This window comes from Scaptodrosophila lebanonensis, unplaced genomic scaffold, assembly GCF_003285725.1.
Source record: "Scaptodrosophila lebanonensis strain 11010-0011.00,11010-0021.00 unplaced genomic scaffold, SlebRS2 tig00000098-arrow-pilon, whole genome shotgun sequence".
In the NCBI taxonomy this organism is placed as follows: domain Eukaryota; kingdom Metazoa; phylum Arthropoda; class Insecta; order Diptera; family Drosophilidae; genus Scaptodrosophila; species Scaptodrosophila lebanonensis.
In genome coordinates this window covers 4,085,332-4,107,550 of record NW_022060568.1, presented here as the reverse complement: position 1 = coordinate 4,107,550, position 22,219 = coordinate 4,085,332, and the positions used below count along the sequence as shown (strand labels likewise).

General features: G+C 36.3%; 7 protein-coding genes across 11 annotated transcripts; 3 read left to right on the top strand and 4 right to left on the bottom strand.

The window, feature by feature from the left end:
* Nucleotides 1-321: 321 nt before the first annotated feature.
* Nucleotides 322-7,300, bottom strand: LOC115628026 (high mobility group protein DSP1). 4 transcript variants are annotated; one of them, XM_030523962.1, is made up of 6 exons: nucleotides 6,603-7,300; nucleotides 3,531-4,007; nucleotides 2,951-3,109; nucleotides 2,713-2,876; nucleotides 2,422-2,596; nucleotides 322-2,356 (listed from the first exon to the last, which is right to left on the bottom strand). In XM_030523962.1, exons 1-6 carry the CDS (start codon nucleotides 6,627-6,629, stop codon nucleotides 2,177-2,179), a joined length of 1,182 nt encoding a protein of 393 aa, XP_030379822.1. In that variant the 5' UTR covers nucleotides 6,630-7,300; the 3' UTR covers nucleotides 322-2,176. The 4 variants fall into 4 exon arrangements, with proteins under 4 accessions (XP_030379822.1, XP_030379824.1, XP_030379825.1 ...); XM_030523964.1 differs by having other exon boundaries at nucleotides 3,531-3,986; nucleotides 6,603-7,299; XM_030523965.1 differs by having other exon boundaries at nucleotides 3,531-3,983; nucleotides 6,603-7,299.
* Nucleotides 7,301-9,660: 2,360 nt separating this feature from the next.
* LOC115628028 (HIG1 domain family member 2A, mitochondrial) lies at nucleotides 9,661-10,191 on the top strand. The gene is made up of 2 exons (XM_030523967.1): nucleotides 9,661-9,875; nucleotides 9,952-10,191. Exons 1-2 carry the CDS (start codon nucleotides 9,731-9,733, stop codon nucleotides 10,113-10,115), a joined length of 309 nt encoding a protein of 102 aa, XP_030379827.1. The 5' UTR covers nucleotides 9,661-9,730; the 3' UTR covers nucleotides 10,116-10,191.
* A 499-nt stretch (nucleotides 10,192-10,690) lies between these two features.
* On the top strand, nucleotides 10,691-12,836 carry LOC115628027. The gene is made up of 4 exons (XM_030523966.1): nucleotides 10,691-10,919; nucleotides 11,568-11,912; nucleotides 11,986-12,295; nucleotides 12,364-12,836. The coding sequence occupies exons 2-4, from the start codon at nucleotides 11,575-11,577 to the stop codon at nucleotides 12,658-12,660; spliced, it is 945 nt and encodes a 314-aa protein (XP_030379826.1). The 5' UTR covers nucleotides 10,691-10,919; nucleotides 11,568-11,574; the 3' UTR covers nucleotides 12,661-12,836.
* A 340-nt stretch (nucleotides 12,837-13,176) lies between these two features.
* On the bottom strand, nucleotides 13,177-15,435 carry LOC115628025 (calpain-C). Its single transcript, XM_030523961.1, has 2 exons — nucleotides 14,699-15,435; nucleotides 13,177-14,573 (listed from the first exon to the last, which is right to left on the bottom strand). Exons 1-2 carry the CDS (start codon nucleotides 15,397-15,399, stop codon nucleotides 13,274-13,276), a joined length of 2,001 nt encoding a protein of 666 aa, XP_030379821.1. The 5' UTR covers nucleotides 15,400-15,435; the 3' UTR covers nucleotides 13,177-13,273.
* Nucleotides 15,436-16,128: 693 nt separating this feature from the next.
* Nucleotides 16,129-17,693, bottom strand: LOC115627992 (XK-related protein 4). Its single transcript, XM_030523887.1, has 5 exons — nucleotides 17,249-17,693; nucleotides 16,992-17,147; nucleotides 16,801-16,931; nucleotides 16,575-16,727; nucleotides 16,129-16,508 (listed from the first exon to the last, which is right to left on the bottom strand). The coding sequence occupies exons 1-5, from the start codon at nucleotides 17,488-17,490 to the stop codon at nucleotides 16,129-16,131; spliced, it is 1,062 nt and encodes a 353-aa protein (XP_030379747.1). The 5' UTR covers nucleotides 17,491-17,693.
* Nucleotides 17,694-17,909: 216 nt separating this feature from the next.
* Nucleotides 17,910-19,524, bottom strand: LOC115627827 (27 kDa glycoprotein). The gene has a single exon (XM_030523662.1). The coding sequence runs from the start codon at nucleotides 19,206-19,208 to the stop codon at nucleotides 18,264-18,266; it is 945 nt and encodes a 314-aa protein (XP_030379522.1). The 5' UTR covers nucleotides 19,209-19,524; the 3' UTR covers nucleotides 17,910-18,263.
* Nucleotides 19,525-19,736: 212 nt separating this feature from the next.
* On the top strand, nucleotides 19,737-22,086 carry LOC115627857. 2 transcript variants are annotated; one of them, XM_030523718.1, is made up of 3 exons: nucleotides 19,737-19,955; nucleotides 20,027-20,785; nucleotides 20,855-22,086. In XM_030523718.1, exons 1-3 carry the CDS (start codon nucleotides 19,779-19,781, stop codon nucleotides 21,971-21,973), a joined length of 2,055 nt encoding a protein of 684 aa, XP_030379578.1. In that variant the 5' UTR covers nucleotides 19,737-19,778; the 3' UTR covers nucleotides 21,974-22,086. The 2 variants fall into 2 exon arrangements, with proteins under 2 accessions (XP_030379578.1, XP_030379579.1); XM_030523719.1 differs by having other exon boundaries at nucleotides 19,857-19,955; nucleotides 20,079-20,785.
* The last annotated feature ends 133 nt before the right edge of the window (nucleotides 22,087-22,219 follow it).

Sequence of the window (22,219 nt, the reverse complement as noted above, 5' to 3'; positions counted from 1 at the left end):
TAGGTGTATAACTTTTTAGATCTTTTACAAATGAGCATGGTGCCGCCGCATAGTACTGACTGATATTCAAAGGATTAAAGCCCAATATAGCGATACTCAATCAGCTCTACTCCTTTAAGGGAGCCGATCGATGGACATCAATTAGAACCAAATTTCTCAAATTTGCCTTTATAAGCGTACATCTAACTAAATTATATTTATTATTTTCAACTATTTTTACAGGATCATGTAAATTCATAGAAAAAAAAGTTAAAAAAAATCTTAGTCACTACCATAGTATTGCTAACGTAATTCATACTTATAATTCAAGAACTCTGTGTATTGGGTTGTATTTATTTATTATTCTTAATTTTTTTTCATTTTGGGTTATTAGAAAAGGATCAACATTTGGAAAGCTCAAGCAAATGGAAAAACGTAGGAAAAACGTTGACCTGTACAAATGCGGCAGACGATGCCGCGTTTGCCTTATTGAAGACATTTCGCTCAAATATTTTGGAAAACTTACATCATTGCATCTAAAGAATCTCTTTTCTAAAACGTTATTTATATAAGTTCCTTCTTAACACAAGCACAGGGAACTGGAATTTGTATACTAAATTAATTTAAGTTACATATTTTTGTTTTTTGTTGTCGTTTTTATGTTGAAAATCAAAAAGGTATGAGCTATACGTTTATGAATATCATCTCGGTGGCGAGTTCTTCTCTAGCAACATTGTGAAAATAATATACAAATGAATAATGGAGTGCCGTAACGAAAAAAAAAATGAAGTTTAAAAAAAAATCGACGCTTCGTATTCTTGGCCATTGGCACACTACATCAGGTGTAATTCTTAATGGAGCAATGAAAATATTTCCTTTAGTGCCGTTTTTTAAAGCACCATAGGAACATTTCTAACACTGGAAATACATTTCGTAGGGTTCTCTTTTTAAATGATTCTTAGCCATTTATGCGCATCACCTTAACTTCCTAGCATTAAGATTTACTTTAAATAATACTTCTATATGTACATTATCCAGACAATAGTTCTGTCCGTTGTGTGTTTAAACGATGTAGATGTGTTTATGTAAAAGTTTAACAACCTTAACATAACATTAATATATGCAGATTGCATTTGTATTTCATTTATCCAATGTCGTCGTAACGCTCAACGCTGAAACACACGGCAATATTTACTTTCGATTTGAAAACTATATATATATACATATGCGTATATATGAATTTGAAAAAAAAAATTCTTATTTAAAAAAACTGAACGCAATTCGCATATAATATTTATATATGTATATATATATCAAAGCCACTTTTATTGAACGATCTTAACGGCGGCCACTAATCTTCATTTGTACATATGCACATACATACATATATGTATTATAATACCCACGCGTTCCACAGTTGCCGACTCTATTTAGTGGAAGCCTTGATGAAAATCGACAGAAAAATCAATGCACTGCCTTCTGAAGCATTCTGAAAGTAATGTGTGTGTATGTTATATATGTATCTATGTGTATATACATATGCGTGTAATATATATATATATATATTAGAGAGACTTCACCCGCCACTGAGTTAAGTATTTCACATTATCACGTTTCATTGAGTTTTCCTGTAACTCTAACGAGTAAACGCATTATTATTATTATTAATATTTTTTGTTTTCGTTTAGTTCCATTATGGTGAATCTAACATTAATAAATGGGAATTACCAATATTTATGTATATGGTTGTGTGGTTTGTAAGTTGTTAATGTTCATGTTCGTGAAAAATGACATGAAGCTAATTTCCTCAAGTTATAAACTTATTCCGTTCATAGTATTTTCATCATTTGTTTTTGTGGGAGAAACTTAGCACTGATAAGCACAAATAAGGGTTTGCAGACAGGTTAATGTCATTTTTAATCTAATCATACTTAATTATGTTACTCTTAAAATAGAACTTAAAAATGTTTCTTTGTGATTTTCTCATTCAGTTTTTCACGGAAATTTGATTACTTATTTTTAAAACAAAAAAAAATTATACATATACTCGTAAATATATATATATATATATGTATGTATATATATTTAATACACATTAGTTAACCGCATATTAGATTAACTAACGATATATCATGTTTCCTTGTTCGTGATGACCACCGATAGTGTTATAAATAGTGAAGAGTATTTACTGCTAGACCTATTGGTTTTCGTCATCATCGCCATCTCCATCGTCGTCGTCATGTTGCTCCTCGAGTTGCTGATGCTGTTGTTGAGCGGCAGCAGCTAGTAACGCAGCTTTCTGTACGGCTTGTGCCTGGGCCTGCATCGACGGGGCTGACATAGGTATTTTCCCACTTGTCTTGTATTCGGTCATTTCCTGTAGATAATATGGGCAGGATTTCAGAAAACTGCATTTAAAAATTTCAAGTTGTCCCTACATACCCGTTCATATCGAGCTTTGTCTCGTTCTGCCATCGATTCGTACTTCTGTTTTACTTCGGGATCAACGTCAGACCATTTCCGCCCCAGCTCTTTGGCAATATCACCAACACCGAACTCCGGGTTTAGAGCCTTCACTTTATTTCTTTCATCATTGCAGAACCAGAAGAATGCAGACCTATTTATTGAAGATTAAGATTAAATACATCCAATATTAGTTGACAGATCTTAAAATGTTGAACAGCTTGGACATGCTACTAAAATTTCAGTTTTAAAAGTTTGCTACGAACTCACAATGAACGTTTCGGTGCATTCGGATCCTTAATTTGTTTCCTCTTCTTTCCACGTCCCACGACAGCACCCTTGGGAGGTACATAGTTCTGCATTTCCGTCTCGTACCGTTGCTTATCCTTCTCGGCCATTTCATGAAAGCGTTTCTTCTCCTTATCAACCATAGTCTATTAATAAAGAAATACATCATTTATTAATTACTTGCATTGCACATACATTTGGTAACAACAATAACAATTACCTTCCATCGCTCAGCGCATTTTCGTGAAAACTCAGCAAATATCACGGTTTCATCAGGATGCTTCTTTTTGTGCTCCTCTCTGCAAGTTTGTACAAAGTATGCGTATGCTGTCATTCGACCTCTGGGCTTTGCATCAGCTTTTCCTCTGATCATTGGACTCTATATCGGAAATTGAGAAATAATAATAAGATTGGTGCGTATAGTAACAAGCAATAACTGTGGATATCCTAAGACTAAGTTTAGATCCCTTTTTTTAACTAATTGCGAATTTCTTTCTAATTTGTTTAAATTTGGGTTGGTCAACAGATTAAAATGTTTAATTTCCAATTACAGTTTAGTAATTTTAACTTTAAGCTGTGAATGGTGTTCGTAAAAAGGTTTCTGATTTTCAAAAATTAATCGAAATTTAATTTCTAAATTTCTAGGATTAAAAAAAGACAAAAGAACTTCGGAGACTTTTTTCTATAGTTTTTAAATTGGCAATTTTTATTAACATTTCCCCAATTGATCAACTTGTAGTTCAGATATATCATATAAGATATTATGGTATATATACATATGAACAAAAATGTGTACTTACAGCCGAATTGATGACATTCTGTTGCTGTTGCTGTTGTTGCATCTGTTGCTGGTGCTGCTGCTGTTGTTGTTGCTGCTGCTGTTGTTGTTGTTGCTGCTGCTGTTGGAGTTGCGCGGCTGCGTTAGCATCGACTTGTCCCTGATTGGCGGCCGAATACCACCATTGGGAGCCGGGGACGGCGGCAGCTGCGGCTGCCTGTGCCATGTTTAGGCGGTAGTCGTAGCCTGTGGTGCCAGCGGCGTTAGATGTGGCCACCACTTGGGCCATTGTTGTGGCTGGATTCGGAAAACTGCTGGCCATTTTGTATGTGAAGAGCTGTTGGGTTCCAACGCCGGCTGTGGTGTTGGAGCTATTTTGATGCGCTTGTTGCTGGTTTTGTTGTACAACAACTTGATGTTGTTGCAACTGTTGTTGTTGTACTGCAGCCTGTTGTTGTTGCTGCGCAGCTAATTGCTGCTGATATTGTTGAAGTGTTTGCTGATCAATAATTGGTAGTTTTGGTTTTTGTTTATGTTTTTATGTGATTATATGCTCATATGCCCTATTGCTACAGCGCTTTGCAACAACTCCAAACATTGTTGTTGTACCAGAGCGCTATTGCAAGGCAATCGCAATAACCACTAAAAAACGTTAATTAACAGTTGCGCATATTTACAAATATGGAATGGAAAACATTTCCATATCAATATATATGCACTTGTGTTCGTGTATGTTTGTAATACAGCTGCTTGTTACAGTTTAACTTACGTCAGGTTTCAAGCGTGCTACTTTAATATAAATCAAAATAAAATTGACTGCCAACAATTAGTTAAAATGTGTAAATGCGGTTCACAATTCAAAATAAAAAACAAACCGTATAATAATCCTTGCAGAAATCCATGAATAGGCGGTACACATGCCCTTTTTATGCCCCAATTATACAGTGAAATGGGCTATATATAATGCGGCTGAGAGAAAACGCAACTTGGCTTTGCTCCTCTCGCTGGGCAATCTTCCCAAACAACCAAACAAACAAACAAATCAGCGGTGCTTTTGCATTGTTGGCATGCATATGCGTATAGGTATGCTTGTATGAAGAAAGAACGCTCGCGAGTTTTACTAAACAAAACACTCAGTTGTTTGCCCAATGTTGTTGTTGTTATTGCAAGGTTGCGCGTTTAGCGCCAAAACCGACGCGTACTTGTTAAATTGAATTGCGATGTTGTTTCTTGCTCTCTCTCTTTTTGCTAAGTTAAAAACATCAAAATCAGTTACTTTTGAAACTTTACATATGTATGTATGTTTGTTTATTATATATGTATGTATTCCTTGTTTTGTATGTCCGTTTGGCCACCACAATGCTGAAAAGGTCACGTCTCTGACGAAGCGATGCCCAACCAACAAGTTCAAAAAATTGTGAACTCTCTCTCGCTCACTCTTGCTCTCTGGTTCGCTTTATGAGCCGGTTTATCGAATGATTTTAGCCATTCGGTATTGACTTATCCATTAACATACACATATACATACATATGTATACGTAGACTGACATATGATTCCTTGTTTAACGAAAATTGAAATACCACCATCATATTACCAAACAAAATAAACAATATCAAATTGTTTATATGTAATTTTAAAACATTTATTTTTTGCATTCTGCAGCTCAAAGGGGTTCTCAATTCCATACGTTCAGATATGTGAAAATGCATGTGTGTGAGAGAGAGAGAGAAAGAGAGAACTCAAATGCATGTACATACAAATGTATGTATGTATGTGTTTCAGAGACCTAAAGCCAGTTTTTCGAATAGAAAGAAGAAACAAGCTTACTGAAATGCACAATTCGTTTCACTAATTTTGAGACCCTACCACACGTGCGTACGTGCACATATGTATGTACATATACATACAGTTTATACAAACGTACATTTCGGCATAAAATACACACCTACATTGTGCATGTATGCATACATACTTATGTATGTATGTAGATACATAAAAAGGCTCACATTTAGAACGAAAAAGAAAATGGTTGCAAGAGAGCTGGCTGACAAAGCATTTCGGCGTTTCTTACATACATACATATGTATATACAAACATGTATAACCTGCATACATGTGTACATATTGTAATTTCATGGCAGTGACAAGAAATCCAAAAACTATGAGGCCAAGACAAAATTTAAGCATACAACACACTGAAATGTATATACATACATATGTACATAAATATAGGCATGTATTCATTCACATATGTATATGTACATATATATACCTTTCAGATTACGCAAGCTTCGTTTTAGTTTGCTGTGCATATTCAAGTTTTTCCCACAGACACATTGTACATACATACATGCGTATGTACGTATACATATATGTTTACACATGTATGCATGCATGTGTATATTGTACATATGTATGCATGCTCGCTCACACATACACCAGTACACATTTTGCATTTTAAAAAATGTTGAAGAACGGCGTCATATGCTGTTTTATTGCTTAAAGCTATTCTGTTTCATTTTTTCGCGGATTTTGCATTAAACATAAATAAAGCCTGCACATATATTCGATTGGATGTAAATATGTACATGCAAACAAGTAAAATAAAAATGGCGGCTCTAGATGCGCACGCAAAATAAAATTTGCTCGTGCAGCAGCGTCACGTATGTATATATGTATGTTCGTGTATATACGTATGTATGTATATTATTGCATATACGTCTGCATGTACATAAATACGCACATAGATAGTTATGTAGTTACCAGAGCTCAGCAGAAAGCACTATATACATGTATGTACGCATATATGTAGGTTTGTATGCTCGTAGGTATGTACATACATTTAAAAGCCCCGGCCATTGTAAAAATTTCCATGGTAGTACGCGTTCCCAAAATACAATGCGGCATTTTAATTCACTTTTATTGTTGCCTAGACATATAACACACACACTTATATTAATATGCACATTTGTAATGTATAATATTGTGTTTGGCATGACAATTTAATTTTGTTATTGGCGGGAAAACTTGAAACCTGGTCAAAAAACGCGGCAACCATAACGCATTAATTTGCGTACCTGTACAGCAAGCTTACCTGAATTTGATGCTGAAAATGCTCCATAATTGTGCCAGAATCCGAGCCTGAGTGCGATTCTAATTTGTATTTAAATTTATGTTTATAACGACTAACTTGAATACGCAAATGTTTAACGTATATATTGCTATGTTATTGCCGTTCCTACTGCCACTTTTCTTATTTCTGTTTTATGCTTTTTTGTTTGTCTTCTTGCACGGCACACTTTTTTGTGACCACTTTGTCAATGGCGGTGGAGTTCCACGCCAGTAGCAGCTTTCGCTCTGTTCTCGTCACCCGTACGGCGTACGCCGTTTGTTTTACGTTGTATTGATTATATGATGACGACTACGGCGAACGGGACGACGACGACCACGGACTACGACAGAGAAACACCAGAATACGCTAATTTGAAATTTACCGATGAAGATTCTAAACGCTGCCGTCGAGGCAACGTAAAGAGTACCGTAAAGTATTTGCAACGCGAGTTTGCGTCGTTTCTTTAATTTTTTTTGTTTTTGTTTTTACCGTTTGTTTTTAGTTACTAATAAAAAATAAACAAACGCAGCCTTTATTGTAGTACACTGTGTATTATTGTTGTATCAAAATATCAATGCGGAAAGAAAAGATGAGGTTCGCACGCCGCTCGCTTTATTGAAAAACACACACAGAGAGTACCAACAACGAAAGGCTATTGAATTGAATTGCCGTCTCTGCCGCCTTACTGTGCTTCATAACCCAGCCTGACTGCGCCACAGCTACAGCTAAACTTCTGTATGCGTTGAATGCCTAGAGTTTGCATGTATGTGTGCATCGGTGAGCGACAGTACCTATCTGTGTGAGAGCGCGAGAGCGTCGGCATACTCAGAGTACAGTTTACTGAGCAAAAAAACTTTCTCTTTGCGTCTCTGGTCGAATGAATTGAGAGTGTTGGGTACATACACGTGGTGGAGGGAAACAGAAACAGACTTTATAAATACATACAAGCATATGTACATACATACAAATGTATGTATGTACGTATATGCATATTGAAAACTTGTCCCTTGTTACTTTTAACACATTTTACAAAAGAACGAATGCTTCTATTAACGTACATACGTATGTATGTATGTATGTACATACGTGTGAACGTTCGCTGTTCACGAGAGCATGGCAAATATTAATAGTTTAGAAATTAAATGCATGCACATAAACACACACAAATTTATGAATATATGTATGTATGCATGTATCCATATATAAACGTATGCATATAGTGTATATGTACATACATACATACAAATGTATGTCTGTTTGTATGTATGAAGATGTTTGTATGTATGAAGAATATTTTGAGAGAGCTATTTACATACATACATGTATATATAGTGTATGCATGTACATACAAAACAATATAAAATGAACACATACATATTTATATATGTATCTATTAAGTAATTTATAAATTACGAATCAGTTTTCACACAACTAAAATGTACATTTAAGTGAAAAGAGGCAATAAATTTCAGCGCAAAACGCGCAATTAAACATACATACATATGTATGCATGTATGTATATGTACATACCCATATCAATACGCTTGCCTACACACTACATACACACACACACATGTTTTATTTTGCGTTCCCCGTCAGACTGTACTTCATAGCGCTCTCGTTTTAAATGGCGAGAGAAAGAGAAGAAACAATGTGGGAATATGCAGCTGTGTGTAAGCGTGTGAGTGAGGTCACAAATACCCAACAGACAAATTTTTTAGGTTTTATTTGATCATCACGAGGGTGTTTTCGCACAAATACATATGTAGCCATATGTATGCATGTAAAACCTTATGTACATCCTTACATACACGTAAGTATGTACATATAGCCATTACAATAGTAAGATATTAATTTAAAATAAAATAGCTGCTATTTCTCGTATGCTAAAGAAATGTTTATTTAATTCAACGTCCAGTGATTTAGATATTTTGATTCTAAATTTTATTTGAAGTAATTTTCTGAATAAAAAGCATTATTTGCGTACATACATACATAAAGTATTTATTTATTTATTATTCCCGAAATACCGGGTGATTCATATGGTTTTCTTTTTATAAAAATGTAAAAAAAAATATAATAAAAACGAATTGAAATGTACGAATAATCGTTTATTCGAAAGAGCAAACATTTCCATTATTTAGGAACGACGATTTCATTCATGTCGCGGCTAGCTTCGCATGGAACCCTTACGGCACCTCACATTAAAAAGTCTAACGACTTAAAATCGCACCTTCTAATTGACATCACAGGCTGATAACACGATGACCAAAAATCGATTGTGGCATAGGCTGTGTGGCATGGCGCGTTATCCTGGCGAAACGAAAGATCGTTCAATGGATCAAAGAATATGTATTAAATTTTGCGTTAAAAAATGGAATAAAGTGCTCTAATGCACTTGAAATGTTAACTTGCCATAGTTAATAATACGACTTTTTCCTGTTCCCAAAACTTAAAAGACTTATAAAAGGACGGAGATTTACAACGATTAATGAAATAAAAACTGTATCGCAAGAGGAGCTCATGGCTATACCAAAACGTGCTTACGAGAAGTGCTTTGAAGATTGGCGTTAGCACAAGTTCATTGTATCTGAGGGAGATTACTTTGAAGGAAACAATATAAATGTTGATCAATAAATAAATATTTGACGATAAAAAAAATATAAATCTACCTTACTTTTTGAACACTCCTCGTATATCAGGGCTTGGAGTTGTCTGGATCAATCAAATCCATTCTTTTTGTGGTGATTTCACACTTCTACTTAAACATTTAACTGAAAATATTAGTATGATCTAAAATTGGACTTAAAAGTATATCGTTAAATATTGTATGTTATTGAACTGTTGTTAAAAAGAAATTAAACTACAGAGCACAGCTTAGAAAACATGGAAAAATATACTATATATACATATACAAATGTTTATAAATATTAAAGTTTTTTTCGGCTGTTGCTTGATTTATCGATATTTTAATGTGGTACTCAGCGTTGCTCGGGATATAAACTGTTCTATTCCGAAACGTTCCAATAAAAGGCGCTGCTTACTTTACTCTCTATGTATGATGGTTTAATAATAGTGTCGAAGCTATTTGTTTAAACATAGCCGTAAAGATGTCAAACAAGATACAAGTGTCGCTTCCCGAGGAGGAATTGGACTGGATCCAACTGCGTCAGGATCTAGGGCCTGTAGTAGAAGTTGAAACGACCAAGGAAAAAATGCAGCGTAAAATAAAAGAGAATCCATTGGTGCCTCTAGGTAGGCAGCGGTGCAATTTCACAAGTCAATTATATAAACAATAATAAAAACATTCGCATCTTTTTATTCAACGCAGGTTGCTTGGCGACCACTGCTGCATTAACAGTTGGCCTCTACAATTTCCGCACTGGCAATCGCCAGATGTCACAGCTGATGATGCGCACCAGAATTGCCGCTCAAGGATTCACTGTCCTGGCCTTAATCGTAGGCGTCGTAATGACTTACGGCGATAAAAAATAAATACAATTCGTTGGAATCTGAAATCGTAATGCCTTCACTCACATAGGCTATATTAAATGTTTTTTCTTCAACTATACATATGTATTTGTTTTTGTGCATATGTTTGTATGTATGTACATATGTATATAAATAGGCGTGCATAAGGCTTGTTTTACGGACGCAAAATGAAAATCATAGACTAGCTTTAGCCTTCGAAATCAATATTATTAATGTAAATATTAAGTCAATATGCATATACTATTTAAAATAGGATTTCTCTGATGTAAAATTAAGTAACTGTATACAAATACATATGTATGTGTTTGGGTGTATTTATGCATGTACAAACATGAACGCACAGATCCATGACTGAATTCCGGCACGAATTTTATACAAGTGGATGTATGTGCTAATATACATATATATAGTATGTACCTTTGTGCACAGTATTCGAACAAAAATTTGTAATTAAATACATTAATAAGTATTATTAGGCTTTTCCACCATTTTGTTTTATAAATGTTTTCCTTTGAATGTTCTAAATGGATTTAATTAAATTTTTGGAGCAAGTCTGCCTTCGCGCCTTAGAATGGCTAATCATCTGTGTAATTGGCTTGTAAAATAGCAGCAAAGCTACGCATCCGAAGGGTGGCTAAATATCTATACACTATAACTGGGTGTGGCCAAATACGGAGGGGTTATTTAAGCCACTGCGTACATGCGCGCGCACTCCTTTCTATAACTCTGAGGCCTATTCAGATTGAGATTTCCAAGTTGGGCAGTTTGGACGAAGTTTTCATTCGCGAAGGACGTTTACACATTAAGGTTTGCATTTATTCTATCATTTATCATCGGCGCTGAAATAAATTGTCGGAATTTTCACTTTCGCTGTAAATTGTAGCACAATATGTCTGTTTATCCCAAAATCTAACATTATTAAACATTAATATTAAATATAAAGTTATAGCCGAAACATAGCTTTTGATTCCAATTAAAAAAGAAAGTGCATAGACATATCTATACATGTATGTACATATGTATGTAAGGTACACACATTTGTATATATTATACCTGCACATACATGTACTTATATGTAAATAAAAATGGAAATACTATTGCTAGACGGATATTCATTTATTTAAATTTCATATGCACGGCTAAATATTCGCTTTTTAAATATTTATGCATGCGCCCTCAAGTTTGTCTGTAAATGCAAACGATAAAAATATTGGAGAGCTATGCATATTTATTGTGGTTCTTTTATAATAAGTACCATGGCAACAAATCGGGACTTAAAAAGGGTAATTGATTTATTAAACGAAGCTGATAATAAATATCCGTATAACTGAAAAAAAAAATAGATATCGAAGCAAAAGATGAAAGTTTCTCAAAGATGAATTCCATTTAATTTGTACACCCTTTTTTCATATACGTGTATACATAATAATCTATGAATATTTTCAATATGTGTAGCTTCATCATGAACATATTATTGGGAAACTGCGTTGGAAGTTGTGACCAGCTCGCTGGGCCGCCGCCGGATTTTATTCTTTCGATGCCTCCACCCCCGTTGCCATCATTTTTGATAACAAAGCCCAAGAATATAAATAGCGTTCTACAGTCTAACGAGTCCCAGCCATGTTTTGCAGCCTTTATGTGCGGCCAAAACCATCAGCATAACGACAGTGGGAACGAGCTGATGGAGCTTGTAAGGAGCGATACGAAGAGTTTGGAGAACATTTGGTTTTTCGTTTCATCGTGTATTGGAATCTTTGTGCTCGGTTGCTTCCTAGCACTGATACTTATACGGTGCAGAGAGTAAGTATTTTAAAAATTTCAACACGATTTGCAATTAATGTGGGAATTACATTTATGTCTCTTGGCGGCTCAGTACCTTCTTTTCGTATCACGATGCGAATATCAAACAAACCGCAATAAATGCTTTGGGAGAGGCAACGAAGTCAAATGCATTCACCTCAGGCGGCATCCTTTATCCTTGTGCTACGGCGAACAGTCGAGATTTGTTGCAGAGCCAACTGGTGAACGACAGCCGCTTGTTGTGGGCCACTCTGACGCCACATGGTACGCGACACTTCATAATTGAGAACTCGGATGGACACTATGAAGCCGTTGATTATCGTGGTAAGGCCCATAATCAAGTTTTTCGAGGCTACGCTAAACAGTCGCAGCCGTTTGTGAAGGTAATGTAGTCCTCATTTATTTTTGAGGCTTATGAGGATTATTTTATCTTCAATTGGTTTGTTTGCAGTCTTTTGATAACAATGGTTTTGTGGACTATGATTACGAAGACCCCACGCCTCTGATGGACTCCTATCATGACGATATGGACTCTGGATATCAGGAGCCCCATGAAGTTATTGGCTCCTTGAAACGCTCACCACTTCGTACACTCGTATCATCACCATCAGGGAGTGATCTTCCCAAGATGAATGGTGGCCCCAGCCTAAGCTCAAATCAAACAACATCCTCACTATCGATGAGCCGCAAGACGACACTTTCTAGACGCATAAGTGACGCATCTTCCCATAACGGAACATCCATGTAATGTCCATTAGTTTTATGTACTTAAATAGCCTGCTTATACGTCGAAAATAACGTTATGTAAATCACGAATAGAACCACTACCACTTATGTATATGAAGGAAACACAAGAGCAATACTGAGGCTTGACGGGCTCATCGTCCACAAAATTAATGCAATAACACTGTGTTTACATACTAATTGTCTTCTATGAGTGAACGGCTCTTTAGAATACTTTCAATACATATGATAAATATACATACACGTATACCCATACACCTATATACGGACCGCTTAATATCTGTCCTTACTAATGCAATATCAAAACTACCCAACTAGGGAAGTGCTATACTAATAGCCTATGTAATTTGAGTTCCATTGAAAAGCAACAAATGATATACAATATGTGTATAAATGATTGCATTTTTCCACTAAACTAGATCAAGAATATATATTTTCTTTTTTTTTTTTTATAATCCGAATACTGGCTACAGATTGATTGCTTATTACCGCAATAGTTAATTGTGAAACCAAAGATAAATGCTGGTTTTGTAATAAATACAAACTTTATTTAATAGCTAATATTTTCAATACATACAAAAAACAAGAGACGATCCTAAAACATTATTTTATAATGTTCAGCAACTAAGGATGCTTTTGATCCAATCATGCAAATGGACCTCTATAATATTGACCTGATTATAGTTCTTAAGGTGAAACTGGTTGAAGGCAGTCGTTAGATGCATTACAGCTGAGACGAAGTCACTGAGACGGAGGGTTCCATCTTTGCGAATATATCGCTGTATCAAACAATTCATAATATCCGTGCTCAACTGAAATCCAATATCATACAAAGCATCACGCAATCTTTCGGCCCGCAAAATTCCAGCCTTCTCTTTCGTGTACATCTTAAAGACGCCTTGCCATGATTTGAGATTAACCATAAATGTTTTGAACTGCTGGAAAGTAATACGTCCGTTTCCAGTTTTATCCTGCAGCGCAATCACCTGTCGGCAAATATCTATGTTCGCACACCCTTTAATGTAGTCATTTGGCAGGCACGCTTCCAACAGCTCGTGCAGCTCAAAGCAATTAATCGTCTTATTTTCATCGGCTAGTTGCATGTAAACAGGCTCGTATTGGCACACACTCTTGATCTTCAGAATATCGTCCTCGTTCTTTAGGGAGGGAAACGGATCCAATAGAATCATTGTTTGAGTTTCCAGGCTGGACAGCCTGAACGCAGCTGTTCCCAGAATCCTAACTGTGAAATGTGCCTCTTCAGCTGGCTCGTATGTAGTCGGAATCAGAACATAATGGCCAATATCAAGTTGGGTGTGATAACTCACATGCCGGGTATTGCCGTAGTCCGAGTTTAGAAAGCTGACATGGTTCTTGAAGAAATCCTTTTGCAGACATTCATTCAAACTCAATTCCCGATTCCACATATACATTGTAAAGCCAATTACTTTTGGTTCCACAGCAGTGTGTTGATTTAATGCAATAACAATGTCCTGTTTATCCTGTATGGACACAAGCAGTTGGGGATTTATGTGGAATGATTCATGATTCCTACAACCGCCCGCAGTGACGCCCCTTTTCCATTGAGCCTGATACATTTTCATTTTCCAGTGCAGTGCCCGCTCCTTCAGAAGTGGTTCGCCATTCGCCGTATCTGTGTCCAGAAAAACACACTCCAATGCCGTAAACGTTTGTACAAACTCTAAAAGCGAGATCCAGAATTCACCCAACTCCAGTTGATTTAAAAGTCTGGATCGTTCTGCAGTCGAGACACGTTCCCAGGTTTTTGACGTCGGAGACCAGTCGCCAGTGAAGTTGGTTTTCTCCCCAAAGGGTTGTGATGAAAATGTGTCCTTCAATCGTATCAATTGTACCGAGTCGCCAATGATGGTTTCCACCTTATCCAGAGAAGAAAGTCTACAAAAAGCAATGGATAAATCAAATAGTTTGAAGCCCGATATGCAGATTTAGAAATTTACATTAGCCAGAATGATCATATATGTATACATAGATTCTTAATTTGTAACCAATTTTATACAGACCTGTAATTTACATTCGCCAGAATCGAGTTTGCCAATCGTTCTGAAGAGTTTTTCTTTTGCACCGTCGCATTTTTAGCCGCTATACAGGTGACGATGCAGGTGGTGTTTAAATAGTCCTTCAGGGTTTGTGGTCTCATGGAATCTGGAATTATCGGCGAACACTTCACAATGCCGCCCAAAAGATCGCTTAGTCCATCCGATCGTGTGCCGTATTTAAGAGCCTCGTAGGATCCGTGCAATTTCGCTATTGCCTTCTCCAAGAGCGGGGCCCAGTAGCAATGCGAGGATTGGGGCTGCATAAATGCCAGACGACCGTTAATGGTGGGCAGGCGATCGTCCACGAGCACCTCCACCCATTCCCCGCACCACCACAGGCGAAAGCGATACACTCCCAATGATTTGGCCAAGCTCTGATCAGCTGGCACTACGCGATAAAATAAATTTCGCAATGAGTACAAGACGCCTAGACAAGAAACCAGCCACCGATCGCCCATTTTCCCAGGTATAACGTCGAATTCGGCATTTTCATTGAGGAAAGATGCTTGTGCGTCGTTTAATTCAGCGATTCGCTTCCACTGGAACGTAAAGGGGGGTGTTTGGTAGTAAAACACGGAAGTTTGAACGGCAGGGAAAGCGGTGTCTTCGAAAAGTACGTTTCTCGATCGGCAGTCGTTTATAATGCGCTCATATTTGGATGCCATATTTATTTAATTTGCAATGTTTACATCACTTTAAATAAATCGCAAGCACTTTATTATTTATTTTGAAAACTCTTGCCACCTTTTTGAAGTGAAAGTTTAAAAAAAATATATGTTTAAGCCTAGCTTAGCCTAGCTTGGTGTGACCAGCTTTTTAAATAAAAAATGCTGATCTTGAGCTTTGGAAATACTAATTCAAAATACTGAATTAATACTGTTTTATCAAATCGGGTATGTAAATAAATTTGTTAAGTATTGAATGTTATTCACACATATGTATGTTGATTAAAATAAAGTTATATTTTATTTTCCATATAATAAAAAGATTAGCCCCTCTGCATTTTTTATAGAAAGTTCTGAGTATGTTATTTTAATCAATGTTACTTTATCTTATTTAAATTAGATTCAGTTTCTCGTTAGTTATTTTCAAGCACTTCTCATAATGGAACTAGACTATGATTTTTGTTTAAAATCATTGTTTTCAATCAAATTTACATTATAAATAACTGTTCCTGACCAATAGCAAGTTAAAGAATAACAAATAAAACTAAACATGTAATTTTTATAGTTTATATAAATAACATTTATTGAATACTATTTGATGGCATTGGTTATTATAACTTAATTAGTTCAGCATCCGTTATCAGGTAAAAATGTACTTTCGGTTTACAGTCTATATTAATAACATTATTTTCTATATAAATATTTTTTAAAATTTTTAATAACAAATACTTAGGCAGTGATTCTCGGATGCCAATAAACGTAATATAATATATTTATAATGATGCCAATTGCATATAGAAAAACAATGAAAATTCCGTAATACAATGGCACGTATAATGCACAAATTGCGATGTTTTCTAGAACACATAATATTAAATAGAAAATATATTTGTTTCTAGTTGGTCCCTCTTTGAGGGATGTGAATATATAGAGATATACAACTCCAAATGCTACGCAAAATATATAATTTATAGTTAATGAACCGGAGAATCTCGGCGCATCGACTATTGAGACTATTGTGCCACAAACCAAGGAGTGGAATATACAGAAGTATAAAGTGTGTGTGGGATTTGTCCTGGCCATGAATGCAATACACAGCATGCGTGATACTATTCAAAAAAAAAAAAAAAAAAATGCTGATTAAGCATATGGTTTCCACAAGCAAATTTAATTACCTGTGAAGCAGAGAAGGAAGACAAATTGCGCGACAAGCCCTCTACTTTTGATGTCATGTTTGTCCAATTGCGCTGATCTATTCAAGCGATTATATGACATTAAGCTCCAAGCAATGGTACCAAAATATATGCAAAATGTAAAGCTATGATAATCTAAAAAAATGTTACAAATATAACATTTGCACATAAATAAATATAATAAATAAAACCGCCTTTAACAACTTACAAGTTAAACTTGCGAAATCTCTGAATACAATCGCGAGCTGTAATATTTTTTGGGGAGCAGACTCTAAAAAGCAATCCAGTAGACGTATAAGGCCGACGTTACACTCTTCCTTCACGTATTTGCTGTAGTATCTAAAGCGATCGTTGCAATATATACATATATGAAGCGTGTGATTCTTTATCGGCACTCACTCAATTACGTCGTCCTGTTTTCTTCGCTCTATCGCCTTATTGCACTTTACAGCCCAGAATAATGTTTTCCCGTCCCGAAAGAAATATGAAAATAAAAGTTCTAAGAATGTATCCATTTCCAGAGCAGGCTTGCTGACCACATTCTCAGCTGTCAAACTAAAAATATAAGAGTTATGATTTCATAAAACACATGTCGACAAGACAAGGGTGATGAATCATTGCTGCCTGCTTGATCCGATGGTACACTATATTCTTACATGTTGAGATATAACAGTGATGTTATACCCATGGAGAGTAGTATTGATAGAACTGTCCAAGCGGCATAAGAGTACAAACATGATTTCATATAATCATAGACTGAATAACAATATATGATAATTGAAACCGGGCGCATAACAACGGCAAGTGCAATGGAGAATATATTCCTGGCGGTGATACTGAACCGAGAAATCGATGCCTCAGCCTCCTCTTCCACAGTCTGTTGGTGACGATCATCCATATTTGTTCATATTCATATGTACTAGTAGGTAATTACAAGGATTTATTTGTAATGAAAGGCCGTTGCTTAAGTACAACGTTGTTTCGCCACTTTGGGCTGCTCATGATCCACTCTCCACTCCTAATTCATCTTGATTGATCTCTGTTAACCGGGACGAAATACTCTTTCCAGACGATTTCTTGGATGTGTTTTGATGTTGGGACAACCAACAAAACTAAACACAAGCAACTCGCGATCATATGTTATATACATATGCACACAGGTGCCTGGTGATGTGCAAGCTGTTCTGTGAGCTGCAGTTGACTTTTGATCGATAACATCAACTGCACAAATGTGTACATATGTACACACTTATGTATGTATTCACAAATTTATGTATGTAGTACTATGTACATATATCAAAAATGTAAACAATAGAATTGTATGCAATTAAGTACAAATTTTATTTGTCTTATTTTTGGTCAATTGTTGAATTCGTATAAATACATTGTTGTATATTCAGCGCTTGATGTAATTTCAAGATTTAAGTAAGACACACAAGTGTGTATAAATATGTATTTCTTTATTTATATATGTATGTATATGTACATAAATATCTAGCAATCTAAAATACACTTTTGCCCCTTTAAAATTATAGCAAAACAATACTTGATAGCCTATACCTTTTATACCATCATCGTTAACATATACATATAATATTTAATACATTTTATAAGAGATTCCTTTTCCACACAGCATTCAACTGCAACATAATAATATAAAATAATCGTTGATTAAAGCTCATTAGATAATTCAGATTTCCAAGCGAACATAAAAAGGAGTATTATATTGACTAAAAATAGATTAACTGAGGGAATATTACTAGCATTTTCAGCTGATTGCTTAGATGCATTACTTTTCTTAGAGTTGCTGCACATGGTCTCGTTTTTAATAAAATTAAACATAGATTCTACAAGGTTTGCCGGAGTTATTTCGGAGCATTTCTCCAAATGATGTACTATACAGGTTTCCAGGTTTTTCAAGTCATCACACTGTTTATCTCCCATAACCAATAAGGGCAATGATTTAATTTTGGTATCTTGTATGTCTGAAATGTTCATATACGTTGAAAATGTGCTATTAAGGCACTGTTGAATATTATCCTTTTGCGATTCCAGGCACTCGGGCCCTTTTTCAGCAATAAATAAAGCTATTTGGTCTCCATCCTTATGGCAAACAAAGTTCAATAGACTCCGAATAATCCTGATCAGTACGTTCTGGCTGTCCTGCTCTTCTGTGCTTAGGCATGGTATTAGTTTAGAATTGAAAACATCGAAGCACTCCAAGGCATTCGTTCGTTTCTTGCAATATTTATTAAAAACCTCATCCAGCTGTCCAAGGGGGCTTGCTTTCTCAATCTCCTGCTGCACAGTTGTGAAATTGACTAAAGTAGTGATGCATTCGCCGAGCGTCACGAGGCCAGCTTCAATTTCCGTGTACGCTTCCCCACCAAGCTTCTCCCCAGACACATTTATACATTTGTTGCGGACCAACTCTTTAAATTCATTCAAGCTGAAGTTGGATTTAGCGTATTCTTCCGGAAGTTGACGATTCAAATCTAGTTTCTTTATATTATCCAGATTCAATTGGCCGTGAACTCCAATTTCAATTGAGTATATATTTAGCACAATGAAAAGGCTAATTAAAAATGTCGTCCAAAACGAAGTATAAAAGGTCATCTTGCTGATTAATCACAAAATGTTATGTATTGGTAAATAATACGACTTCCTTTCAATATAGATTTTACTAAGATGTATATATGTATATAAAGCTAAGCGTCTATTATTTTGTATATACCATCCCAGTGGCAGGAACAGTGTACATTATCGGCAAGATAAATTTGTATAAAGTATTTGTTATGCTCTTAACAGGCATAAGTATATACTTTCAACTGCGCATTTGAAAAGTTGTTTGACTGCTTTGCAATATGTATAATAGGAAGCACGGTACACCTCAGTAGTTTATCGAAAATGGCCACAAAAATTAAGGAATTATGTATTCCTTGTGACCGACTGAGCGCTTTCAATTATACTTTCGTTTTGTTTTTCTTTTGACTTTGTAAGGCAAGGTAAGATCTAAGTTTGATTTGGAACAGCCGAAATGGAACATAAAGTCAAATTGATTCACTTTGAGTTGTGAACCAATAGATCGGGGCACAAATACTTGTCTCACAATTTCCCATCTCTAGACGCGGGAAATTATTTTTTTCATTCAAATCGCGCCAAATTTTAGTTGAAGTTGTGAAAACAATGGCGACTGTTGCTAACCTTATTGATTTGTTAAGTTTTGATGAGCCTCAGCAAAATGAAGCACGTTTTGAACAGCCATCGCCAGTTGATTTATTTGGAGTATCAGACGGTAACGGCAACATTTTTGTGCGTCCATATGATCCTTTTGACTCTGTCGAAAAGGAAGTTTGTTTAAAGGTATGTGTTCTGTCAATCTTGAATAATTAATTAATAAATTTATTTAAATTTGGGGTACTTTATAACTGTAGGGATTGAATGTAAAGGCTGAATTAAAGAACACTCTCCCAGTTGAATCAACAGACAATGCCGCCTGCGAAAATGTGTCCTCGGACTATCCAGACCTCAGTAGCGAAAGTCCTCCTGTTGGCATGGGCGATAGCAACAAGGCACAGCCATGCAAAAGCAACACATTCCACAAACAACTGCTTAAGCTCAGCGTTCCCGAAGCAGCCTTAAACACTCCAACTCAGAGCCATTGTAGATCGACAAGAAATGTGGGTTTGCACATTGAAAAACATTATTTTGGCGATAATATGGAAATGCTGGCCGAGGAGTCCCCACTTAAGCTGATAAGAGATGATATTCCGTCCATAAAATTACCGCCAAAAGAGTCTAAGAGCAATTCCGAATCAAATTTCGAGGCTGATCTAAAGATGATGCGAATTAACATGGTGGATTCTCCGCCGAAAACCTCATCGCATATGGTCAATGGGAGGAAGGCAGACGATATTTCTAAATTAAAAATTAAGCTGACAAATGCAGCTGGTCCTTCCAAAACTAAGTCGGATGATGTTAAAGATGTGGCCAGGCTCCTGCAAGACCTCAAAGTTCTGGTGCAGAAACATGTGAACGAAGATTTCCAGGAGCAGTTCAATGCCATTATTGAGTCCTTACGTACTACCATTGAGTGTCAGAGCTCGGCAGCAACTGAGGAGAGTGCCGAACAAAAACTAGCATCTATTTCACATATTTACAAACGACAAGGAACTTTCGATATTGAGCTTCAGGTAAATAAAATTAGCTCTCAGCAACGATTTCTTTTTATTAACAACATATTTTCATTTATTAAAAATTAGGAAAAGAATGCAGAAACTGTAGACATGAATGAACACTTCAAGGTTCCCGATCAACAAATGCAGGATCCGTTCCCCGATGCCATGATTGCATCGTCAGCCACCTATGACGGTGAGTCCCACACCGATGAAAAGGAAACAAGTCCACCAGTGCTACAGATATCTGGAGAAGCACAACCGAATAAGGAAACATTTATGACGCAAGTCCTTGACCATAATTTTGTTGAGCAAATAAATAAGCTCTTGGAACGGCAGAACATTACAAACAATAATGAGCAATGTATCAGCACTGTAGAACAAAAACAGACGGTTATATTGGTTGTTAATTCTGCAGGACCTTCTCAGTTGACTCCACAGTGTGTGCCCCAATTTTCGCCAATGAAATCAAACAAACAAGTCGATGCCACAAAGCATCAAATTAGCGCAACTCGACGACGCTCATCATCTTTGTCCATACATGATAAGTCTCAACTCTCCCATATACAAGCAAAAAATGGATTGAAACGCACCGACGGGAACAATCGCAGCAATGCGACAAAGGATTGCAATTTGATGATCAATACAGCAGGCAGCGATAAGACTGCGATGTTCAGACAACGCCGAAACTCATTCTCAGTTGGATTGACCACAAATAAAGGATCCGCATCTGGCCTAATGCAGATAAATAACCAGCAACAAAAACATTATGAACAGGGCAAGGTGATCTTGGGAGCCCGTTCGAAAAACTCAGAATCTATTATAAAAAGTACCGGACCGATGAAGCCGACTATTCCAATAAAACGCGTCATTCCCATGATGAAGCCCTCTAGTGCCCCCACCTTGTCAACACACACCATTACAACCTCTAGAGCTGGCGGCAGTCATGATCTAACACTGCAGGACCCCACACAGACCAGCAGGAAGTTCCACACAAGCACACCAATGTCCCAAATGCGCTGTCAACAACGCATTCTTTCTAAACCATCTGGTGATCATACCCAGCTCTGTGTCACTCCCATTGTAAGACGCACCAGTCTATGCAACAAATTGGATGGCTCGAGCATCAACAGGCCCATAACTAAAACTAAATCTCCGTCGAAATTTGGCCTGGCCAATAGGCAGGCTGGTAAATTTAAAATGTGAACCGGGTGTAACCCAAGGATGGTGAACCATAGGCCTTAAACTTAATATTCTGATTAAGAATTGATATTACTAGTACGAATTAATTAAATTGACATTGCGATTTATATTGAAAAGACATGATTGAATCAAATTTTAATGTAACAAGAGCATTATATAAGTAGAATAGTATACATTTGAATATAATTTTTGTTCCCAGCGCATATCAATCAATGTAAATAATTTAAAAGAAATATTGAGTCGAATTTG